The sequence below is a fragment of the Enhydra lutris genome, unplaced genomic scaffold (genome assembly GCF_002288905.1).
Source record: "Enhydra lutris kenyoni isolate GAN:26980312 unplaced genomic scaffold, ASM228890v2 scaffoldscaffold21, whole genome shotgun sequence".
Taxonomy (NCBI): Eukaryota; Metazoa; Chordata; class Mammalia; order Carnivora; family Mustelidae; genus Enhydra; species Enhydra lutris.
This window is the reverse complement of record NW_019154105.1, coordinates 69,247,165-69,267,904: the sequence shown is the minus strand read 5'-3', so window position 1 is coordinate 69,267,904 and position 20,740 is coordinate 69,247,165. Positions and strand designations below refer to the sequence as shown.

Here is a 20,740-nt window from a genome sequence, read left to right as displayed (position 1 = left end):
GCTGGGTCAGGGCCGCAGCCACTATAGCTCTGCCACATGAGAAGGGCTGAACTCGGGGTAGGGGTGGGGTTCTGTGTCCGGGACACTGGCCGGGTGGAGATAGAGGACCTGCCACGTGTGAAGGGCTGGACCCGGGGTGGGGTTGGGGGCTCCCTGTCTGAGGCACTGGCCGGGTGGAGGTTGGGGACCTGGCACGTTTATGAAAGGCTGGACCCTGGGTGTGGGGGGGGGGGGGCGTTCCCTGTTGGAGACATTGGCCAGGTGGTGTTGAGGAAAGGGACTCCTGGTGCTGCTCTTGCCACCTCCAGTGAGCTTATTCTTATTGCAGAGTGGACGGCTAGAGAAAGCAGATGGCCGTGACGTTTCACAGTGGCACTCCATGGATGGTGCCCTCTGTGGCTTGGGGAGCAGAATTTCCATCCACATGCAGGTGGCCCACTGGGGCCAAGTGAGAAAAGGTGGTTCAGAGAAACCCAGGCTGTTTTCTTGTGTGGGCAAGGGCGCCCTTGTGCAGGGAAGTAGAGAAAGCAGAGGTTCAGAATGGCTTTTCGGGAGGGGAATGCAGTGGTGGGAAAGGGTGTACTCCAATTGTCCACCGTCTAGCTGTGAATGTTGCATGACCACTGGGTCCCTGAAATGTGACTGGGCCAAACTAACCTGTGCTTTGAGGGTAGCACACGCTTGTTCATATCAAAAAAAGCACCGTGAACTATCTCAATAATCTTGTACTGTTTACTACTAAAATCGTAACATTTTTGGTGTTTTGGGTTATATATATATATCACTAGGGTTAATTTTACCCTTCTGAAAGAAGGTTTTTTTTTTTTAATGTGGCAAGCAGAAAATTTAAAACTTATATATGTAGCTTACATTTTATTTGTATGGGACAGTGCTGATCTATATACAGAGTTAAAATAACCAGATGATGAGCTTATTCTATCAAGCTCAAAGGCCACATAGTTAAAGTAATATTTTGTCAGTGTAATATTAATTTCAATCTCTGATCATCTTTGATATCATAAAATTACATGGTTACGATGTATTTTGATTGATTAACTCAAATATTATGCAGATTAGCAGGTAGTTGCCTTTATTAACATTTTAAACGAGTTTCTTAGCTATAAAGAAGTCTTTAAGGTATTTCATTTGGAAAATTCCAATTGAGATAAAGATTAATGTTTGTGCAAAAGCCCACCATAAAACATTGCCATTTGTATCTTCACTGATCATTCGAAAATTTTCTTCACGGTCCTATGCAGAAGAGAAATAGGCAGGTTTAGTTTCTTAAAGTATTTAACTATGAATTTGAGGGAAACGTGCTGTATGCTTTGAAGATATTTAGTATTTCCCAGTTTATATATCAAAGTGCAGTATATGATTTTCTAAGTTGGTGTATGTTGGTAGCTAAAGAAAAGGATTAAGAATCAACCTTAAATAAAATATGTATTTGTATTTTGATGTAAACTATCTGCTGTTTGATCTATTATCTCGTATATTTTATTTGTCACCATTGAGCAAGTGAATGTTAGCCAATAGTGATAGATTTTCAAAATTGCTATCCTTAGCTTTACTTCAGGCTGGGCACTTTGCCAAGCACACCCGTCCTCCTCTTATTTTCCAGGTAAGGGAACTGGAGTCTGGATTTGATCCCATCTCTGACCAGAGTCCACTGAGCACAGGGACCTGGGAGACACACAGTGTCACAAGAATAAAACTGTGATCTAGAAAATGGGCATTCTGAGCCTCTTCATACATGTTGGGTGTGTTTGGGAACATTTATTTATTCATTCTGTGAAGCCCACACCCCAAAGGCAAATGAGCTGCAGTCCCCTTTCCTAGAGGAGCTCGCAGTCTGGCAGAGAGTGAAAAGACAATGAAAGATTGTTCCTTTCCTTTACCCCAAGTGTCCCTACAGTGCTGGCTCAGAGAGAAAGACCAAGGAACAGGAGTTTATTTTTTCCATGGCTTGGGGGCTTTGTCTCCAGAATTGCGTTCCTGGCAGGAAGAGATAAAATAAGCTGAAATAGATAATAGATAAAACAGGCAAACTGACCCTTTGATAGTTTTGTTCTTTGACTATTTGCTCAATTTGCTCAATTAGGTGTTCCAACTTAAAGCTAACTTCATTAACTTTGTCCTTTGCTTGAGCAATGGCTGCATCAAGGTCATGTTGTCCAACTCGAATCTCTAAGTGGATCCGCTGTACAAAGAGTAAAAAGGAAGAAGCATTCTTAAAACAGCTCTACTCTGTGTTTCCCTTGTTGTGTCCCCCGACTCCTGCCTCTCCCCACACCCCCTCTTCGAGAGGAGGCCCTGCTTCATTCTCCATCTCTCACTGCCTGTCTCCCCTGGCCATACTCAGTAGTCTTCCTCTGTAATACTCATTAATACTCTCATGACCCTGAGCATCAAATTTACTATGAGGTAAATTCTTTAAGCGCTGAAATATTTGATTAAGGAAAATTTTCTTTTCATAGGACTTGAATTTCTGATCCTAAAATACAGATTCTGTTCCTCTGCTCTCAGCTCATTTAGAAAATAACCAAACACCACCTGCCATATAAGAGTTTTATTTATTGGAATTCCATTGTTAATTTACCCTCCAGCCTTTGCTTGTTTTCAGGCCTGAGTAATCACAGTTCTTTCAACCTTCCCTCACGGTTCTTGTTTTTCAAGGCCTTTAATCAATGCTGTGGCTCTCCTTTGAACCCCTTCCAAGCTCTCCAGCTCCCTCTTTGGTTGCTGCACTGAGATCTGGGTACAGGACTTTAATAAGTTTCTAGCCAGTCTGGGTATAATGGTTCTGCATACCAACGTCATGCCTGAATAGTGCTGGTGCTGTGTTCATCAACTAGGACATGGGAGGCATACACTCACCAGCTTACTCCCACCAAATGACACAAGTCTCGTAGAATTAGATTCCAAGCAAATGATGTGTTCGCCAGGTGAATGTGAAGTAAAGTAGAACCTTCCTTGTGGGCCATATAACTTGGACAATAATACCTAGGATTGAAGATTTCCATAGTTTATTATTTTCTACTTTCCCTTCTTAAAAACAGATCTCTCCTGTTGGTTTAGTAAAAACTGTGTAGTTCCTAAAGAAGAAATGGTCAATAAAATGAAAAATATTTATTCTTGTTTGTAAAAACCACACACACACACACACACACATACACACACACACACAGTAAGACATCCCTTATTTACTATCGGATTGGCAAAGATTTAAATTAAAGTGTCCACGGATAGTATTGAGAAATACTATCTCTAAACAATGATTTGGGTATATAAGTTGAATAATCATTTGGAAAGCAGTTCAGTGATATGTATTAAAAATTAAAATGTATGTAACTGTAGACTCAGTGGTTCTACTTACAGGAATTTATTCTATGGAAGTGCACAAGTAGACAAAATTATATGTAAAGTGATACTCAGTGTGGTATTTTTTGTAATGGTAAAGTTGTCTTCTTGAAATTATTTTAGTACCTTTCAGTAAGGGATTGATTAAATTCAGGCAAATCCAAATAAAGGAATGTTATGGGACAAAAAAAAAGAGAGAATATTAACCCATAACCGTTCTGTACTAAAGATGTCCATGATATCCAGTGCTAAAGCAGTGCATATGGGATCCTATTTTTTATTAAAATATCATTTGTAAAAGTATGTGTGTGTGTGTTTCTATAAGCGTAGAAGAAGATTCTGAAGAATACACACCAAGCTTTTAGTTGGTTATATTTGTTGGGCAACTTTGATTTTATGTTTAGCTAATTAACGTATTGTTTGCCATTTTAAAAACAGGTATAGGACTTCTGTCATCAAGGTGTTTGGAAGTTGCCATTCTGTCCCAATAAGTACAAAGAGGAACACAATGAAAACCAATTCTTTCTAGATCTGTCTGAGAAAAACACCTTAGCTATAGAGGGACAGAGGTAAAAATTATACCTGAATTCCCTTCAGAAACCATGCAGGCAAGAAGAATGTAGAGAATAAACCCACCAACCTAGAATTCTGTATCCTGCAAAACTCTCCTTCAAAAGTGGAGGAGAAATAAAAATTTTCTCAAAGAAAAACGGAGGGAATTTGTCCCTGATAGACCTACCTTGCAAGAACTGTTACGTTCTTCAGGGATAAGGAAAATGATACAGATCAGAAAGCCAGATCCACGTAGAGAAAGGAAGAGCATCAGAGAAGGAATAAGTGAAGGTAAAGGAAAATTCTTCTTAATTGATGTAATAGATAATTGTTTGTTCACAGAATAACAATGTATTTGGTTGTAGTGGGTGTGCAATGGACACAGGTGACAGCATGACAAGGGACAGGAGGGAGGAATTCTGAATGCTTTGCTACTCGAAGTGCTTGCACTCCCTGTGAAGAGGTGTGGCGCTACTTGAAAATGGACTTGTGTTAGTTGCAAATATGCACTGCAAACTCTAGGGCAACCATTTCTTAAAAAGTTAAAGTATAATTGATAGAAAGGAGATAAAATGCACATAAAACATGCCAATTAGAATCACAAAAGATAGAAAAAGTGGAAGACAAAAATAGGAACAAAGAACAAGGGCAGTGAATAGGAAATGAGAACAAACATGGTGGGTATTCATCCAGTGCTTTCGATAATCACTTTGAATGTCTTCGGCCATACCACCCTGAACATGCCCTATTTTGTCTGATATCGGAAGCTAAACAGGGTCGGGCCTGGTTAGTACTTGGATGGGAGATCAGTTATCAACTTTTGAATGTCAGTGGTCTATATGTACCAAGTAAAAGAGATCATCAGAGTGGATCAAAAACCAAAACCATATGTTGTCTACAAGAAACCCACTTTAAATATAAAGACACATGTAGATTAAAAATTAAAGGATGGACAAAGATGTATATGTTACCGTTAACCTTACAAAAAAAGCCAGAGTGCTCATATTAACTTCAGACACAGTAGACTTTGGATCAAGGAAGATTATGGGGATAATTATATAATGGAGCATTACATAAAGACAATGAGGTCAATTATCCAAGAAGACAAAACAATCCTGAATGAGTGAGCACCGAGCGACACAGCACAAAACTCTGTACAACGAAAAAGGACAGGAATGCAGGAGGGGGAGAGTCTGCCTTGGAAGCTGGAGATGCCGACAGCCCCGTGCCCGGAGTGGGCAGATCCAGCAGCAGGTTGGGAAGGACATTTCGGACTCAGCAGCGCTGTCAGTCACCTGCACATGACGTCTGAGGGCAGTCTGCCTCATGCAATGACGGCAGAGTACACACATTTCTTCAGCTCACCTGGAGCGCTGACCAAACCACACCAGTTCTGGCCCCAAAACACTCCTCAGCACATTTAAAATAGTAGAAACTATCAACTGTACTTCAATAAAGAATAATGGTAACAGGAACCACACAAAGTCTGCTCTTAGAACACGATGGAGTTAAAGTAGAAATCAATACAACAACAAAGATAGCTTGTCAATAACAAAGATTCCAAAATATGTAGAGATGAAGCACATTTCTTTTTTTTTTTTAAGATTTTATTTATTTATTTGACAGACAGAGATCACAAGCAGGGAGAGGCAGGCGGTCGGGGGGGGAAGCAGTCTCCCCACTGAGCAGAGAGCCTGATGTGGGGCTCGATCCCAGGACACTGAGATCATTACCCGAGCCGAAGGCAGAGGCTTAACCCACTGAGCCACCCAGGAGCCCGATGAAGCACATTTCTAAAGAACACGTGTTGAGGAAGAAATCCTAAGAGAAATTTAAGAACATTTTGAACTAGGAGAGAATCCTGGGAAGATGGTGAGGTACGCAGCACCAGGAGCCTGTCTTCCCATCTAGACCACGATCATACTGTTAGAATCCATCTGATGTAACTGTTCCAGAACTGTGGAGTCTAGTGAAGGCTTGCAACTTCCAGGGGAAGCCCCGTGTGGGAAACTGTGGTTAATTTTGGTCAGTGTCAGCTCTTAGCACCATAGCATCTACCCATCCTCCCCCCAGCTATGTGGCAGACAGCTGTGTGTGAATTGCTGGACAGTCTGCCCACAACGTGGAAGCAGAGTGAGCGAAATGGACCCTGTCCTCCAAATATCAAGGATCTTCATAACTGTCACATACAAGGGATCCTCAATAAGAATATCAACATACTTTGGGGCGCCTGGGTGGCTTAGTCACTTAAGCTTTCGACTCTTGATCTCAGCGCAGGGCTTGATCTCACCTTCATGAATTCAAACCCTGTGTTGGGCTCCATGGGGCGTGGAGCCTACTCAAAACAACACTGAGATTAACAGCAGACTTCTGATCAGAAACTCTGGAGACCAGAAAGCAGTGGGTTGATACACTCAAATTGCTAAAAGAAAAAAAAAGCCAGAGAGCACATGAAAAGATGCTCAACATCACTAATCATTAGGGAATTAGTGGAATGCAAACTGCATGTGTTTGTATGGTACATATAGGTTGTTACTGTCTGCCCTGCTTACCCTACCAGCCATGTCATTCCCTGGGGCTGTCAATCACACACCATAGGAATGGACAGATGATCAAGGTGGGCAACTTAGAATACCCCATGCTCCCAGACACACTGACCCAAGTGAAAACAGTCAGAGGCCTTGTGGAGGTGCTGATAAGGACATTAAATGGGGGAATCTCATAAGAAATTTTGAAACCAGGGCTGTTTCTTGTTCTTCAAAATGGGGAGAGCTCTCTTAAAAATCAGGCCTGTGGGGTGAGAATTTTGTCTCTTAGGTCAAGAAGAGGGTTAGGTATATATTAGGCCCGTGATAAATATTTGTTGAATGCAGAATGAATGAAAATATCTTTCCTCCCTTGTAGAAGGGGGTATTGTTTCAGGCAATTTTATTTTTGAAGAATGAACCTTCTCTGTCTTAAAAATAATGACTGGGATGTTCTGTGATGGTTTTTAGCTCAACTAAAATTTGGATTCAGTGCTTAATAAATCATGGAGACATTACCAGATTGCTCATGAAAGAACAGAGGAGAACTGGGTTTTGGTATAACTGGGCAAAAACTCAGGAGGCGGGCTGTAGGGAGGGGAGGTAGCTATGTGGACCAGCCCCAGCGAACCACCGTCAAGCAGGTGCCAAGTGCACCAAGAGAAGGTGCTGTACCAGCCAGGGTCAAGGGTCCCAACAACCCAGCTGGAGTGGAGTCTCCCGTGACCCCATTCCCTGTCTCCACAGGAGTGGAGGAGTCAGAATGTCTCCTGAGCTCAGACCAGGCAATCACCCAGTTTAACAAGAACAGAAATTTTGCATCCTCTCCTCCCCAGAGGAGATACCTGTTCTGCTCTATGAGGCTTTGCCACCCATCCCGCTGTCCCACAGGCACGTCCCCAGGGCAGCTCTAACTCCAAAGGGATGTAGTTCTCGCAACAGTGTTTGAGTGATGGGACTGAGCAAGCCAGTATCTTGAGCTGTCATGTCAGGGAACAGAGGTCACTGCTACATCCATTGTACAGATGAGGAAACTGAGCACTGGAGCCATCAACAACCTACTGAAGATTGAGCTTGACAGTCTACACTTCAACTTGGCTCTGACTCCAACATTCATATTCTCACCACTGGACCCTGGTGCCTCTTCGATTCCTGCTAACCTCCTAGAGAGGAGGAGGCCTGGGAGGCCAAACAGACCCAGAGGTTTGCCAGGGAGGAGAGGGGAGACTGTGGCCCAGCCAGGCCAGCGAATCTCAGGGTGATGAGCATGAGGCCTCTCATTTACATTGTTCTAAAATACTTTATTTTAAGGTCTCCGCTCTTGAACTAGACGACTGGCTCACTGGGGACTAGCACTTTCCACATCTCTGTGCAGCCCCTTTATTCAGGACTAGACACATTAAAAATTGTCCATTCTGGTTAATGAGCGCTTAGGTGAGATTTTTTTTTTTTTTAAGTCTGTGGGGGTACGTGACATGAATGTTTAGCAAGTGAAAAATTTTAATAGCAAAACACAAAAGAATGTTTTACCTCATCGTTGTAAGTTGTAACAGTCACAAACATTCCCAAGCCAGGAGCAGATTCAAGGAAATCTTGTCTGTGTATGTCCCACTGCTGTATCTTGAAAGTCCCTGTTTCAAAAACATAAAACATTTATTATAAAATAAGTGTAGGAAATACTTGCACATGATTACTGAAAAATGAATTTATTTTATTCAAATTATCTAAATCACAAAACACTGTGAGTGTGGTGATGAGGTCACATAGCTGAGTGGGAAGACCAGGGATAAAGGGGGAGGTGGGGGCTCCTGGTCCAACCCTCGTTCTTGCCACCCCCCACGTCCCCCCCCCCCCCCGGGACCGCACCCCTCTGGCCTCCCCTCCCTCGGAAAATGGGGAAAATATGTATCCCTCCCAAGTCTTCAGAGTTGTGAGGACTATTGAAAAAGTAAAAAGCCTGTGAAAGCTTTCTATCTAGAATGCAAACTTCCTGTGGGTCAGGACTTTCCCAGTGACCCCAGTAGTTCTGTCTTTGGTCTCTTCCTTCTCTAACTTACCCAACACGATTCCCTCCTAAGGCATCGGTGTATCCTGTCAAGTCCTTTCTATGCCCGCCTTCCGAGGCTCCTGCTAAAGTTTGCAGCACGGAAAGAGCCTCTCACTTCCTCCTTTTCGTATATGAAAGCATCATACAGCTTAACTTGCCCCTGAGCCCTTGCAAGGTACAATGGTAATGAAAACAAAGTTCATGTTTGTTGAAAGCCGTTGAAAAATAACCAGTGGTGCCTTATGCACACCAGGTACCATGCCAGGCACCTAACATGCCATCCAGTGATTCTTCAAATGTGCTCCAAGGAGGTATTTTTACTCCTTCACTGAGTCCGTTTTAAGTATGAGCTCCTTGCACGGAGATAGCACTGTTCTAGGAGCTGAGGACAGAGAGTAAGAAAATAAGTATATAATGTGGGAGATGTTACGAATGCCGTGAGAAAAAGCAAGTAAAAGGGATAGGGAACTTTGAGTATTATATGGGGAAGTCGGGAAAGCTTCTCTGAAGTTTGAGCAAAGACCCAAAGGAATGGGGGGGAAATATGTACTTATTTTTTACTATGTTTAAGTTATGTCTGTACATCACATTTAGTGCTAACGATTTGCCAAGCATTCTAAGACTATTCTCTAAGAGTATTCTAATGCATAGTCTGAATTTTCATGACAACACTATGTAAGTGATATTATAGATATTCTTAAAAATTTGTTTATTTATTTTGGGGGAGATAGGGGCAGAGGGAGAGAGAATCCCAAGCAGACTCTGCTCTGAGCACAGAGCCCCATGCGGGGCTCAATCCCACAACCCCAAGATCATGACCTGAGCCTAAACCAAGAGTCCAATGTCTAACCAACTGCACCACTGAGACGCCCCAGTGATACTACTTTAATGACAATTTTACATATGATGAAACAAAAACACAAAAAAGTAATTTGTGTAAGGTCCCACACCTAGCAAGTGGCAGAGTCAGGATTCAAATCCAGGCAGTGTAGTACCTTTCCCCTTTCTCGCACATCATGCTGGTGGCTCCTGGGGCAGGATGGTTTCGAGTGGGAGTGAATGCAGAGGTCCTGGGGCAGGAGCATGCCGGGGTAGCCAAGGAACTGCAGAGTGGCTGGAGTGAGGGGAGCAGGGAGAGCATGGTATGTGACGTGGTGGGAGTGTGGCAGGGTCCAGGTCAGGGAGGGTCTGGGGAAGCGGCTGGCTGGAGTGGAACGCTGGGGAGAAGAGCGAAGGATCAAGAACAGAGCATGTGCGAGTGGCGGAGGTTGTGGAAAGTGTGGGATTGTGTGTTGCTGCCCTGATCTCACAGGTTGGAAACTGACTCCAGGATTAGGTCACATGGCTCATGAGCTGCAGAGGCTGAGCTCCATCCGCCTAGTCCAGAGCCCAGAGCCACAGGTCCAGGCCTCAGGCCTCCCTGGAGGCGAGGACACTGGTCCCTGACAGGCCTGAGAGGGGAACGTGCTTGGACGCAGACCAGAGGAGCAGGCCTTCCAGAGTGAGGTCCTCGGGATCCAGATGACAGACAGACACTGGCCCCACAGTCTCCGGCCCCACAGTCGCCGGCCCTACAGTCGCCAGCCCCACTGTCGCCAGCCCCACTGTCGCCAGCCCCACAGTCACAGGCCCCACAGTCACAGGCCCCACAGTTGCCGGCCCCACAGTCATAGGCCCCATAGTCGCCGGCCCCACAGTCGCTGGCCCCACAGTCTCAGGCCCCAGTCTCTGGCCCCACAGTCACAGGCCCCACAGTCACCAGTCCCACAGTCTCCAAATCTTCCTTCCTCCTGCTGGGATAGTAAAGTGGTAGCTAAGGTAATTGCAGGTGTAAGGTGCATGTCTTCATGTTGGGTCCACAGTTGACCGGGAGTGTAGGGTGGGAGCTCCCCTGCCCACCTCCAGACTCTGTTCTTAAGGACAAAAATATATAAATGGAACATGGAGAGAGACCATGCATCACTGTTAGGGAAACCACAGTTTGAATGACTGCATATTTCTCATCAGAAACATGGAGGCCAGAGGGAAGAGGCACATGTTGAAAGAGTGGTCAAACAACACTATATCCACGAAAAGTAGCCTTCAGAATGAAGGCAAAATATTCTTAGGTCAAGGAAAACCAAGGGAATTTTTCACCAAACACCTGCTTTAAAATAGTTGTTTAAAGAAGTTATTCAAAGAACTTTAAAGCAAATGATAAAGAACTTTGGAACATCAGGAATGAAGAGAAAATAATAGAAAGAGTAACTAGGAAAACAGCAGAGCATTCTCTATTCTTAAAATTGTTTGACAGTTGAAAGCAAACAGTATATATAATATTGTCTGATGTGGTTCTCGAAGCTTGTAGAGATTATATTTAAGACAACTCTATTATAAAGGGTGGGGAGGGCAAAGGCATATGGTCATAAGGTTTCTGCATTCCTGCTGAAATGACAAAATATGGATCCTTGTAGACTGTGAGAAGTATGCATAGTGTAATCCCTACAGCAACCACTAACAAAAACTACACAAAGATATATAGTGAAAAATACTATAGATAAAGCAAAAGTAGGATATTACAAAACATTCAAGTGACCCATAGGAAGCTAGGAAATGGAAAATGGGAACAAAAAGCAGAAGGAACAAAAAGAAAAAAATAATAAAATAGCAGTCCTAAATCCTAACATTATACATTATATGTAATAATTACATGTAAATGGCCTAAACAGAGATTAAACAAAGATTGTCCGAATGGATTTTTATTTTTATTTTTATTTATTTTTTTAACAAATATTTTTTAAAAGACTTTATTTATTTATTTGTGTGAGAGAGAGAGCAAGCGAGCACAGGCAGACAGAGTGGTAGGCAGAGGCAGAGGGAGAAGCAGGCTCCCTGCCAAGCGAGGAGCCCGATGTGGGACTCGATCCCAGGATGCTGGGATCATGATCTGAGCCGAAGGCAGCCGCTTAACCAACTGAGCCACCCAGGCGTCCCTGGATTTTTTTTTTTTTAATGACCCAACTATTATGTGGTGTACAGGGAAGTCACTTTGGATATAATGCTGTAGATAGGTTACAAGTAAAAGGATAAAAAAAGCATATCATTCTGATGTTAATGACAGAAATCTTGAGCGGCTCTCTAAGTATTAGATAAAGTAGACTTCAGAGCAATGAAATTTACCAAATTTACCAAAGATGGACATTACATAATGATAAAGGGGTCCTTTCACTCCGAAGACAACCACCCTAAAAGCATAAACAGTTTGAAAACACATGACGTAAAGCAACTGAAAAGAGAAGTAGACAAAGGCACAGTTGTGGGGACGGCACTTGTCAGTAACAGAGGGAGAACGAGCCTGCAGGTGGAAGGGCTGAGCACCACCAGCCAGCAGGACCTACCTGACACCACAGAGCACGCCCCGCCCCCCAGCAAAAGCAGAATATGCGTTTCCTTTCAAGTACTTAATGGAAAGTTCACCAACTTGAGCAAGAAAGCCCCAAACCTGATCCAGCACCTTTGCTGAAGCAGCTGAATGTTCCTGGAAGGAGCACAAGGCCAGGCTGACGGATCACTTTGCAAATGTTTGACCAGCTGAAAATCTCTTGTTTCCCATTCTGTGAAACTTGTCAAATCTTCCTCCTGGCCCACTTCCAGCACCCTGCCCCGCCTCTCAGATGGGAATGGTCCTCATCCCTGTACCGTAAGTCCTCTGCAACTCTCCCTTGCTGCCCTGGCTCTTGCTGGAGTGGTTGGGGCGTCCCCTCCCATTTCTCTGGGACTTTGTTCTTGTTGCTGTTCCCACACTTGCCCATAGTGGGTGATTCTCGTCAGCATGCCAGCTGTCCTCGCAGTCGGGCAGTCCCCTTGCCTGCACTCTGCAAGGTGCTAGAGCTCAGGGGTCACTGTATTCCTCTCTCGTGGGCCTCTTGGACCTGACAACAAGCTGAGGGCAGTGTTTGGCTCTAGGGTAGGGGCTCAGTAAGGTTTTGTGAATGAGTGTGTTTCCCACGGAACATGTTCAATGAAGATTTTGAATGAATGAGTGCAGGTTGGGCCCATTGTTAAAGCGCCAGTGTTCCTGGCATGCTGCCTTGTATTATCAGAACAAGTGAGAGTGGTTTTTGCTTGCTTTGCCATTTTCTGCTGGCCCTGAGCCTGCCCCCTGCAGCCTCCCACAGCCCTCAAAGGCTGGAGGGGAGGGAAGGCGGGAGGTGTCGTTCCCCCAGGCTGCCACCAGATGGCAGTAGAGAAGCACCTTTCCCCGGGAGTCTGCCAGGGAGCATGCCCATGTCACTGTCGGGGGCATGAGCACATTCAAAGAGGGGACAGGCTGCCCCGTGGTGCTTCTAACCACACGTACAGAGAGCGGCAGGGTGTCTAGCTCTGAGCAGGAACACTTGGCCAAGACCCTGCCCTGCTCTGCTTCACAGTTGCATTGGGTAAAGCCATGATAGTAATGGTCAACCTCTTAGTGTAGGAAGATTGTGTGTTTAATGCAGAACTTAGCGTGTCGTAAGCGCAATGTAAACACTTGATCAATTATTTCTGACCTTGTTATTGGACTTTTAATGTCCAGTGTCTTCCCTCAGCTCCCACAGAACCCTACAACCCTATAATGTCGGGAGAATGATACCTATTTTTACCAGTGAGGAGCCTGAGGCCAAAGGCGCCAAACAGTTTATTGGAAACCGTCCAGATAATAAAAGGCCAAGCCAGTATTAAAACTCAGCTTGATGTGCAAATCAAGGGCCTTGGCCTCCTCACCACAAACTACACCACTCACCCCATGGCCTTGGAGAGAGAGAGTGTGTGTGTGTGTGTGAGTGGGCTTCCCAGGTGCATTTTGTGGCTATTCCCCTCAGTGAGCCCCGGTTGGGAGCCGCTGGGGGCCAGGCAGGCAGTGTGCATATGCCTCTCCTGGTTTCCCCGGGGACCCCTGGAACACCCTGGTCAGGCACTCAGCCCTGACCTCTGACCTCTAATGTGGTTGTGTCTTCCACCCCAGACCAAGTCCTTGGGGCTGGGACCGGGAGCCACCGGTTGGTTTCAGACAAGTAAAATGCATTCATTGTAGGAACTGTAGAAAGTAAAAATCCCCTCTGGAAGTTTTGGGTATTCAGGATTATCCTTCTAGGCTTTTTCCTCTAAGTACTTATTGCCTATTTTTACAAAAAGTAAAATCATACTGTATATACCATTGAAACCTAATTTTTTTGCCCAGTTTTTTGTGATCATCTTTCTCCATCCTCAAATATTCTTTTGTAACCTAGAGTCAAGTGTACTTAGGGAGCTGAAGAAAGATCTGGTGTCATTTGTTCAGGGCTGAGCCCAGAGCTCTGCAGTCAGCCTTGGACACACAAGCAAGGAACGAAGGCCTATGGGATGCCCGCAGGGTGCTGGTTAAAAGCCAAATCGTCTGGTTGGCCCCCAGTGAGCCTGGCGTGAGAGTAGCTGCCTTCGGGAGTAGTGATGAATACAGAGTGATGTGTTCCAGAACGCTCCAGGCAACGCCCCTGAGGACACTTTGTTTCCCTCCAAGCTGGGAGCGGTTTGGAGGGAGCGCAGGGAAGCATGGTGGGGCTGAAGGAGGGGGCACACATGCACGTGCCACGTCCCACTCATCATCAACCAATCATCAGCACCAAATCACCCTGCTGGAAACAGCGTCAACAGCCCAGCTGCCCGCACTGGCTGCCTGCCTCTGACCAGATGTATCCGTGTGTCTGCATGCTTGTGTCCGTTCCTCCTGGCCAGCAGGCGTGCAGGCTCTGAGCATGCTGTTGCCAGGGCACAGGCCTCGCCCTGGGCTGCTGTTTGGAGAGGTGACTGCGTTGCATTCGTCCCTTGGGGGCTCCTGAGCTGCAACCGGTTTCTGGCCGATCTGATCGGGCTGCTGTGAGGGTTGTGAGGCATGTGTGCACACACGTGTGCATCTCGGTCAGGAGTTTCCAGTGCTCGCCTCGACCCACGCTCGTGGTGAAACCCGAGGCCTAGGGTATGACGGCCTGCATCTGCTTCCTCGCAGGGACGTTTGGCCTCAGGTGCAGGTGGCTCAGTCCCCACGGGCTTTGCTCTATGTTGTCCCACCTGCCGAGAAGCCACACGCCTTCCCGTTGAGCTCCTGGCTGGTTGGGTCTTCTCTGTTCACCCTCTGCCGTGGTTCTGGCCCAGGAGCGCAGGCTCGCCCTCGTGCTGGTGGGTGGTTTCCAGGAAGAGGGTCTCGGACATCCACACGTTTACATTTATGCTTGGGTGCTTGTCATTCTGTCGCTGAGGAGAAATGATAGAAGTGCAGACATTTGTCCCTGACTGGCGTCGTTAGAAACTGGGCATGTGGACAAAGGGCTTGTGGCAAGGCCAGGTGTCAGGTGAAGTTCGGAGCACTCTGGGGGCCGAGCGCTTTCCCTGGACCAGGAGAAATGGCGGCCGTGGTCCGTGTGCGGGCAGCCCCGACGACACCGCCACAGCCCCGTCCCACCCCTCCGTGCCCCCCAGCCGTGGCGGCTCTGCTGCAACCCGTGAGCCCTCAGGGGCACCGTGTGCAGGGAGCTGGGAGGGTCCCTGAGCCTTAGAGACAGCCCCCGGTGGGCAGTGTAAGGGGACACCTGCCAGGAGGTGGGACACACCACAGGGGCAGCTGATCCTCCATTTGTTTAATTCTAAAAATCATGATAAAATACATGTAACAAAATTAAACATTTTAACCGTTTTTTAGGTGCACATTTCGGTAGCATCTGGTGTGTTCACACTGGGCAGCCACCATCCAGACGTCGTGCTCCAGTCGTTTCCATCCACTGAAACCAAAACTCTGTCCCCATGTCCGCAGGGCCCCACCCTCGCACCCGGTCCCCCACCGCCCCCCCCCAAGTCTTGGCTTTGTGAACATCGCTCCCCTCTGGGGCCTCACAGGCGTGAGGCTCCTCCTTCGGCCACTGTAGCTCAACGACTGATGCCTCTCGGCTTCACCACCCCCCATCACCCCCAGCAAGTGTCAGAATGTCACTGTTATTTATTTCATTCCTTCTTGGGACAAAATGATATCCCATCATGTGGATGCCACATGCTATCTATCTGTCCACCAGGTGCAGGCACCTGACTTGGCCCGCCTTCGCTCCTGCAGGGTCTCCTCAGCCGGGGAAGTGAGGGGCCATGTGTCTGTAGGATTACTGCATGTCCCTGCGCCCCCGGGCTCAGCGCGAAACCAACCGGCTTCATCTGAAAGGTCCCCGGCCTGGCTGCTTTCCCTCTGTCTCCTCAGAGTATCTCCTCAGTGAACTACTTGCGCAGAATCCTTGGTTCAGGGTAGGCTTCAGAAGATGCCTGACCTGAGACACCCCTGAGGTGTGTTGTGGTGTCCCATGAAGACTTGAAGACACGGTTGGATGAGGTGCCTGGGGGGTTTGGTCGTTGAAGTGTCTGCCTTCGGCTGGGGCCCTGATCCCAGGGTCCTGGGATCGAGTCCCACATCAGGCTCCCCGCTCAGTGGGAAGCCTGCTTCTCCCTCTGCTGCTGCTCCCCCTACTTGTGCTCCCCCTCTCACTGTCAAATAAATAGATAAAATCTTTTAAAAAAAAACAAAACAAAACAAAACAAAACCCAAATACATGGTTGGGACTGCTCCAGAGGACGAATGAGATTGATCTTTGACTTGGTGATGCCTTCCTCTTCTCCTGTCTCCTGTTTCTAACAGGGTGTGTACTCTGAATTAAAAACAGAATCCTGGGTACTTTGGCAAAGTGAATCAAATCCAGGGACCTTTTGAACAGGACCATCCAGGAGCAAAATTTCACTGGTTCTAAATTCTAATTATTTCTTTCTAATGAGCAGTCTCCCACATTATGGTCACTGTGCTCCTGGCACAGTGCCCTCCCTCGCTGCTTGCCTTTTACAAAGAAACCAGCAGCCTTGTTTGAAAAATGTCTCCAAGGACCAGCAAGCAAGTGCTTTAAAACTCATCAGAATAGCTGCCCATGCCAGAGTTCCCTCCCTCTTCTCTTATCTCTCCCCCAGAAAGGCCGCACTCCCTTTTTCCATTCATGACAATCTAGGATTTATTAGCAAAGAACATTACTAGGAAGAACTAAGCAAAACAATGTAAGAAAACAGAATGTATTTGACTCTGAAGTTGACTCTGAAGTTTCTAAGCAAGTTTATGGAACCGGGATTTTTTTATCCTGAATCTGTTGGCAGTGCCCTGGGCTAGGCAGTGCACAGGCACATGGGGCCTCTCCCACGCCCTCCCAGCCTCCTCTGGGGAGTGGAAGGTGACGCAGGGCTCTCCCCTGCTTCTCAGGCAGTGTCCTTCCTCTTGGGCCTGGGGGCAGGGTGGTGGTTGAGCCGGAGCCACGGCCACACTTGCTTTGGTGGTTCAGAATCGAGCCTGCAAGGCCAAGATGATAAGGCCAGAGATGGAGCGCCAGAGGGTGGGAACTCACAGGTGAACAGCGGGTGTCTGGCCATCCACCATACCAGGTGCTGCGGCGCCCCAGGGCAGGTGTGAGCAGCAGGTTACAGATAAGGAAACATAGCCCAAAGTCACCAAGCTATTGGGCAATGAGGGTGTTGATGCGAAAGTCGCTGTCTTCTGTGGCACTCCGGGCAGCCTCCCCCTGGGGACGGCAGAAGGCCGATTCCTCCGAGTCCCCACGGTCTAGTTATTTGTAGTCCCAATAAGCAAAAACACATGTCTGGGCAAATGTGGATGACTGGCTCTGAGGTCATCTCTCTCCAACTTCCTAGACGGGTGTCTCTCATGGGATTCCTCTGTGCCTCAGAGGAAAAGAGACAAGAGATATCGCTGTGTGTGCTCCCTGGGACCAGAGATATCAGACAGGGTCTCAGAACCCCACCGATCCCCAGAAAAACTTAAAATTTGTGTTTTCACTTCCATGGCGATCTAAAAATTAAATATGAGCATGTACTATGGATGAGCACTTCTTAACTATGTGGTTTGGTGCGTGCGTTTGCCACCACACATGCGCTGAGTAGAGTCAGGGATTTCATGGACGGTGGAGGGACAGAAAACAAAGTCATTTTCCGGCTCAGGCAGCATAGGCACTCAGAGCTCCAAAGAAGCTGGCCTCCAGCCTTCCAGAGTGCATTCATGCTGTGGACAGGTGAACTCTGGTCCTGCCCACCCTTGATCTACAGCCAAGGTCCTGAATGTAGAGACAGGAGCTTGCAGCATATAATGAACAAGAGAGCAGAGAGTACTTTCTTCATCAAAGGGATTCTTTAAAGAAACATTTAAGAACTGTATTTTGGTATGCTACTACATTATTTAGGACATCAAAGCAGTGGGCTAATGATTAAAGATATAATCATAGTTAAAGGAAAAGTAATGATAAGAATATAGACTTAATTGATGGTTTGGCATGCTCAAGTGCTCAAAATTCTCTTAGAAGAAACTCAAAATAGTCAAGTAGGAAACTCATGCAGAACATCTTTCTGTTATTAAACCCAACACTGGTCCTTGCATGTCTTTTACTCTGGTAATACTTAGCGTCATAAAGTCTGCTCTGACGACACTTTCTTTCATTTATCTTTACATGTATGTCTTTTCCATCTTTTAACTTTCAGCCTTTCCTTCTATTTAAAGTATTTCATTTAGGGGGTGTCTGGGGGGCTCATTAGGTTAAGAGTCTGATTCTTGATTCTGGCTCAGGTCATGATCTCAAGGTTGTGAGATCAAGCCTCGCACTGGGCTCCAGGCTGGTCCTGGAGGCTATTTGAGGTTTTCTCTCCCTCTCCCTTTGCCCCTACCCCCTCAAAAAGTAGTGTTTCATTTGGGAACAGTATATAGGTGTTTTGTTTTTAAGTCTAGTCTCATGATCTCTGTCTTTCAATTGGAGAGTTTTGCCCATTTTCACTTAGTGTAATATAAAATGTAGTTGGGTTTAAGACTGCCATATTGCTATTTGTTTTCCATTTACCCTATTTGTTCCTTGTGCCTTATCCTTTCTTTCTTGCCTTTTTTCAGGTGGAGGGTTAACCAAGTATTTTTTTTTTTAATAATAATGTTTTATAACTGGTGACATTTAAATTTTTTTTAATTTTTAATTTCATTTATTTATTTTATGTAATCTCTGCACCCAGTGTGGGGCTTGAACTCATGACCCCAAGATCGAAGGTCACATGTTGTAATGATTGAGCCAACCAGGTGCCCCAGGACCGTATTCTATCTTTAAAAACATCAAAATGTGTGAGCTGATGTGTCTCCACAATTTCCTTGTAGTTACGACACACTTCAGGGGGCTGAGCTCTACCTGAAATAGTTGCATGGGGGGGGCCGGCTGAGGAGACCACAGACTGGGCAGGACAGAGTTGAGGCTGAGGAGGCAGGGCAAGGGGAATTCAGAGTTGAGAAGGACCAGTACAGTACAGTCTGGATGAGGAGTAGAAGAGTCTCCTGGCTCAGGCCTTGGGCCTGGCCAGCATGAGACCCGTCCTCCCCCTAGCTGCAGAGCACTGTCTGGCTGCATCTGCCTTCTGGCCTCAGGCCCCTCCAGAGGGTTCAGGTGATCCTCGGGCTCACTGTCACGGGTGTGTCCCGGGACATGTCCATCCAGCTGGGGGACCAGGCAGCAGGAAGTGTAGGCAGGCTCCTCCTGTCCCTCTTATTCCTCCTCTGCCCATTCAAATGCAGGCTGAAATTCACAGGTCCCTAGGAAAATGGTCCGCAGCCACGGAGCTATTCACCCAAGTCAAATGTCCTCTGGGATGAGAGAGCTGGGGTCAGGCGGCGTGAGCAAACACTTAGAGTGATGTTCTATGTGTCTGGCTGCATTCTAAGAACTTTGCAGATATTAATCCCAACATTATCACAACAAGAAGAGACAGATGTCATTATTTTTATCCCATTTCACAAATGAAGCAGAGAGGTTCAGTAGCTTGCCCAGGGATGCACAGCTCTTAGGCGGCCCTGCTCATGCCTCACAGCCCCAAACACAGTTCCCGCAGCAGCCACAGCTGCCGTGGGCGTCTCCACACCACCCGGCTCTCCTCCCCGTGCCTTCTGCCAGTTCTGCTCCTCCCCAGCCTGGTCTCACACTGCTGACTCTGGCTTTGGCTCCACAGGGTGCTGTGTGTGTTGGATGGGTTGATGCAGGGTGGCTTAAGATGCTTCGCCACAGAACACCCGGATGTAACGGCCAAGAGAAATAGAGAGGAGAACTTGGCACTAGCCAATGTAAGATAGAACTGGATGTAAAAATCCATGATGGACTTCTGGAGAATACTACTAGGGTTAGATTCTGCTGGTTTTTTTCCTCTTTTGCATTAAAATCAGGAAATTTGGTATCAACTGAACTTGAATATACTGTATTTGCCATACAATTCTGAAACCCGTGGGTGCTTGTTTCTTTCTCCAGAGGCCAGGTAAGCGCAGCCATATGGAGATGTGTTTGGTGGCAGTGTGGGGAATGGGCAGAAATCACGTGCCAAGAGCCGGATTCGCGGGCATTCTGCTTGGAAAGTAGCCTCGGTTCTGCACACACGTGCACGGCCCACATCACTCGCCATCAGGCTGCAGGGGCTCCAGGAGCTGAGGCTCAGAGCCCTCCCACATCCGCTGTTTCTCACTGTTGCCCCGGACCAGGCGGGAGACATCATTCATCTTTAAAGAATTCAACCATAATTAGCATGATTAATGGTATCAGAAATTCTTTTACTTGAGGAAAACTGACAACCAGAAAAACAAATCAGGCTTGGATTCTGTGGCATCCTATCTTTGTTCCCCAGTTTGTGATTCAGTACAATTCACTCCAAAGGCTACTTTCATGTTAAGTTTGCATAACCTGATAAACTCTCTCAAGAGGATACCGCACAGCGTGAACCAGGTAATATATGCACCGAGAAACTAGGACCGTTCCGTAAAATGACATGCTGAGTTCAACATTCAGTGGAGCACATCGTACGTACCTGTTACCAGTGTGTCGCTTGGAATGTCTTCTATTATGCATTTCTCCTCTCGTTCCCCTACGTGGAAATAAAAAGCAGTTGAAAGTGAAAAATAAAAACTGAAAACAAACATTAACGTTTCCATTTCTGCTGCTTTAGCAGCACTTCCCTTGAAACAGGTCAGTTACAAGTGACACTGCCCATGGAGAGCTTGTAGTTCATTGGATAATTCTGTCAATTGATTTTTGTGAGAAGGGACATATGGCGGCCACACTTGGGCAGGGCAACTGCAGCAAATCCCAGGGAACAAGATAAAAAGAGGTCTGGACCTTGGGTCCTTTCCAAGCACAGTGGTGGCAAAGTTCCTTCACCTCTCTAG

At 46.5% G+C, this 20,740-nt stretch overlaps 1 protein-coding gene across 1 annotated transcript; it reads right to left on the bottom strand.

The window, feature by feature from the left end:
• Positions 1-1,037: 1,037 nt before the first annotated feature.
• LOC111149338 (transmembrane emp24 domain-containing protein 11) lies at positions 1,038-20,511 on the bottom strand. The gene is made up of 5 exons (XM_022506334.1): positions 20,383-20,511; positions 7,968-8,068; positions 2,878-3,003; positions 2,054-2,200; positions 1,038-1,251 (listed from the first exon to the last, which is right to left on the bottom strand). Exons 1-5 carry the CDS (start codon positions 20,504-20,506, stop codon positions 1,102-1,104), a joined length of 648 nt encoding a protein of 215 aa, XP_022362042.1. The 5' UTR covers positions 20,507-20,511; the 3' UTR covers positions 1,038-1,101.
• Positions 20,512-20,740: the final 229 nt, after the last annotated feature.

What these genes read in the sequence shown, in the direction of transcription:
- LOC111149338 (XM_022506334.1), bottom strand. Translation starts at nt 20,506, where the DNA reads ATGGAAACGTTAATGTTTGTTTTCAGTTTTTATTTTTCACTTTCAACT. An exon ending in TTACAACTTACAACGATGAG is followed by an intron (nt 3,004 to 7,967) that starts GTAAAACATTCT and finishes CTTCAATCCTAG; the next exon opens with GTATTATTGTCCAAGTTATA. An exon ending in CATTTGGTGGGAGTAAGCTG is followed by an intron (nt 2,201 to 2,877) that starts GTGAGTGTATGC and finishes CTCTTTGTACAG; the next exon opens with CGGATCCACTTAGAGATTCG.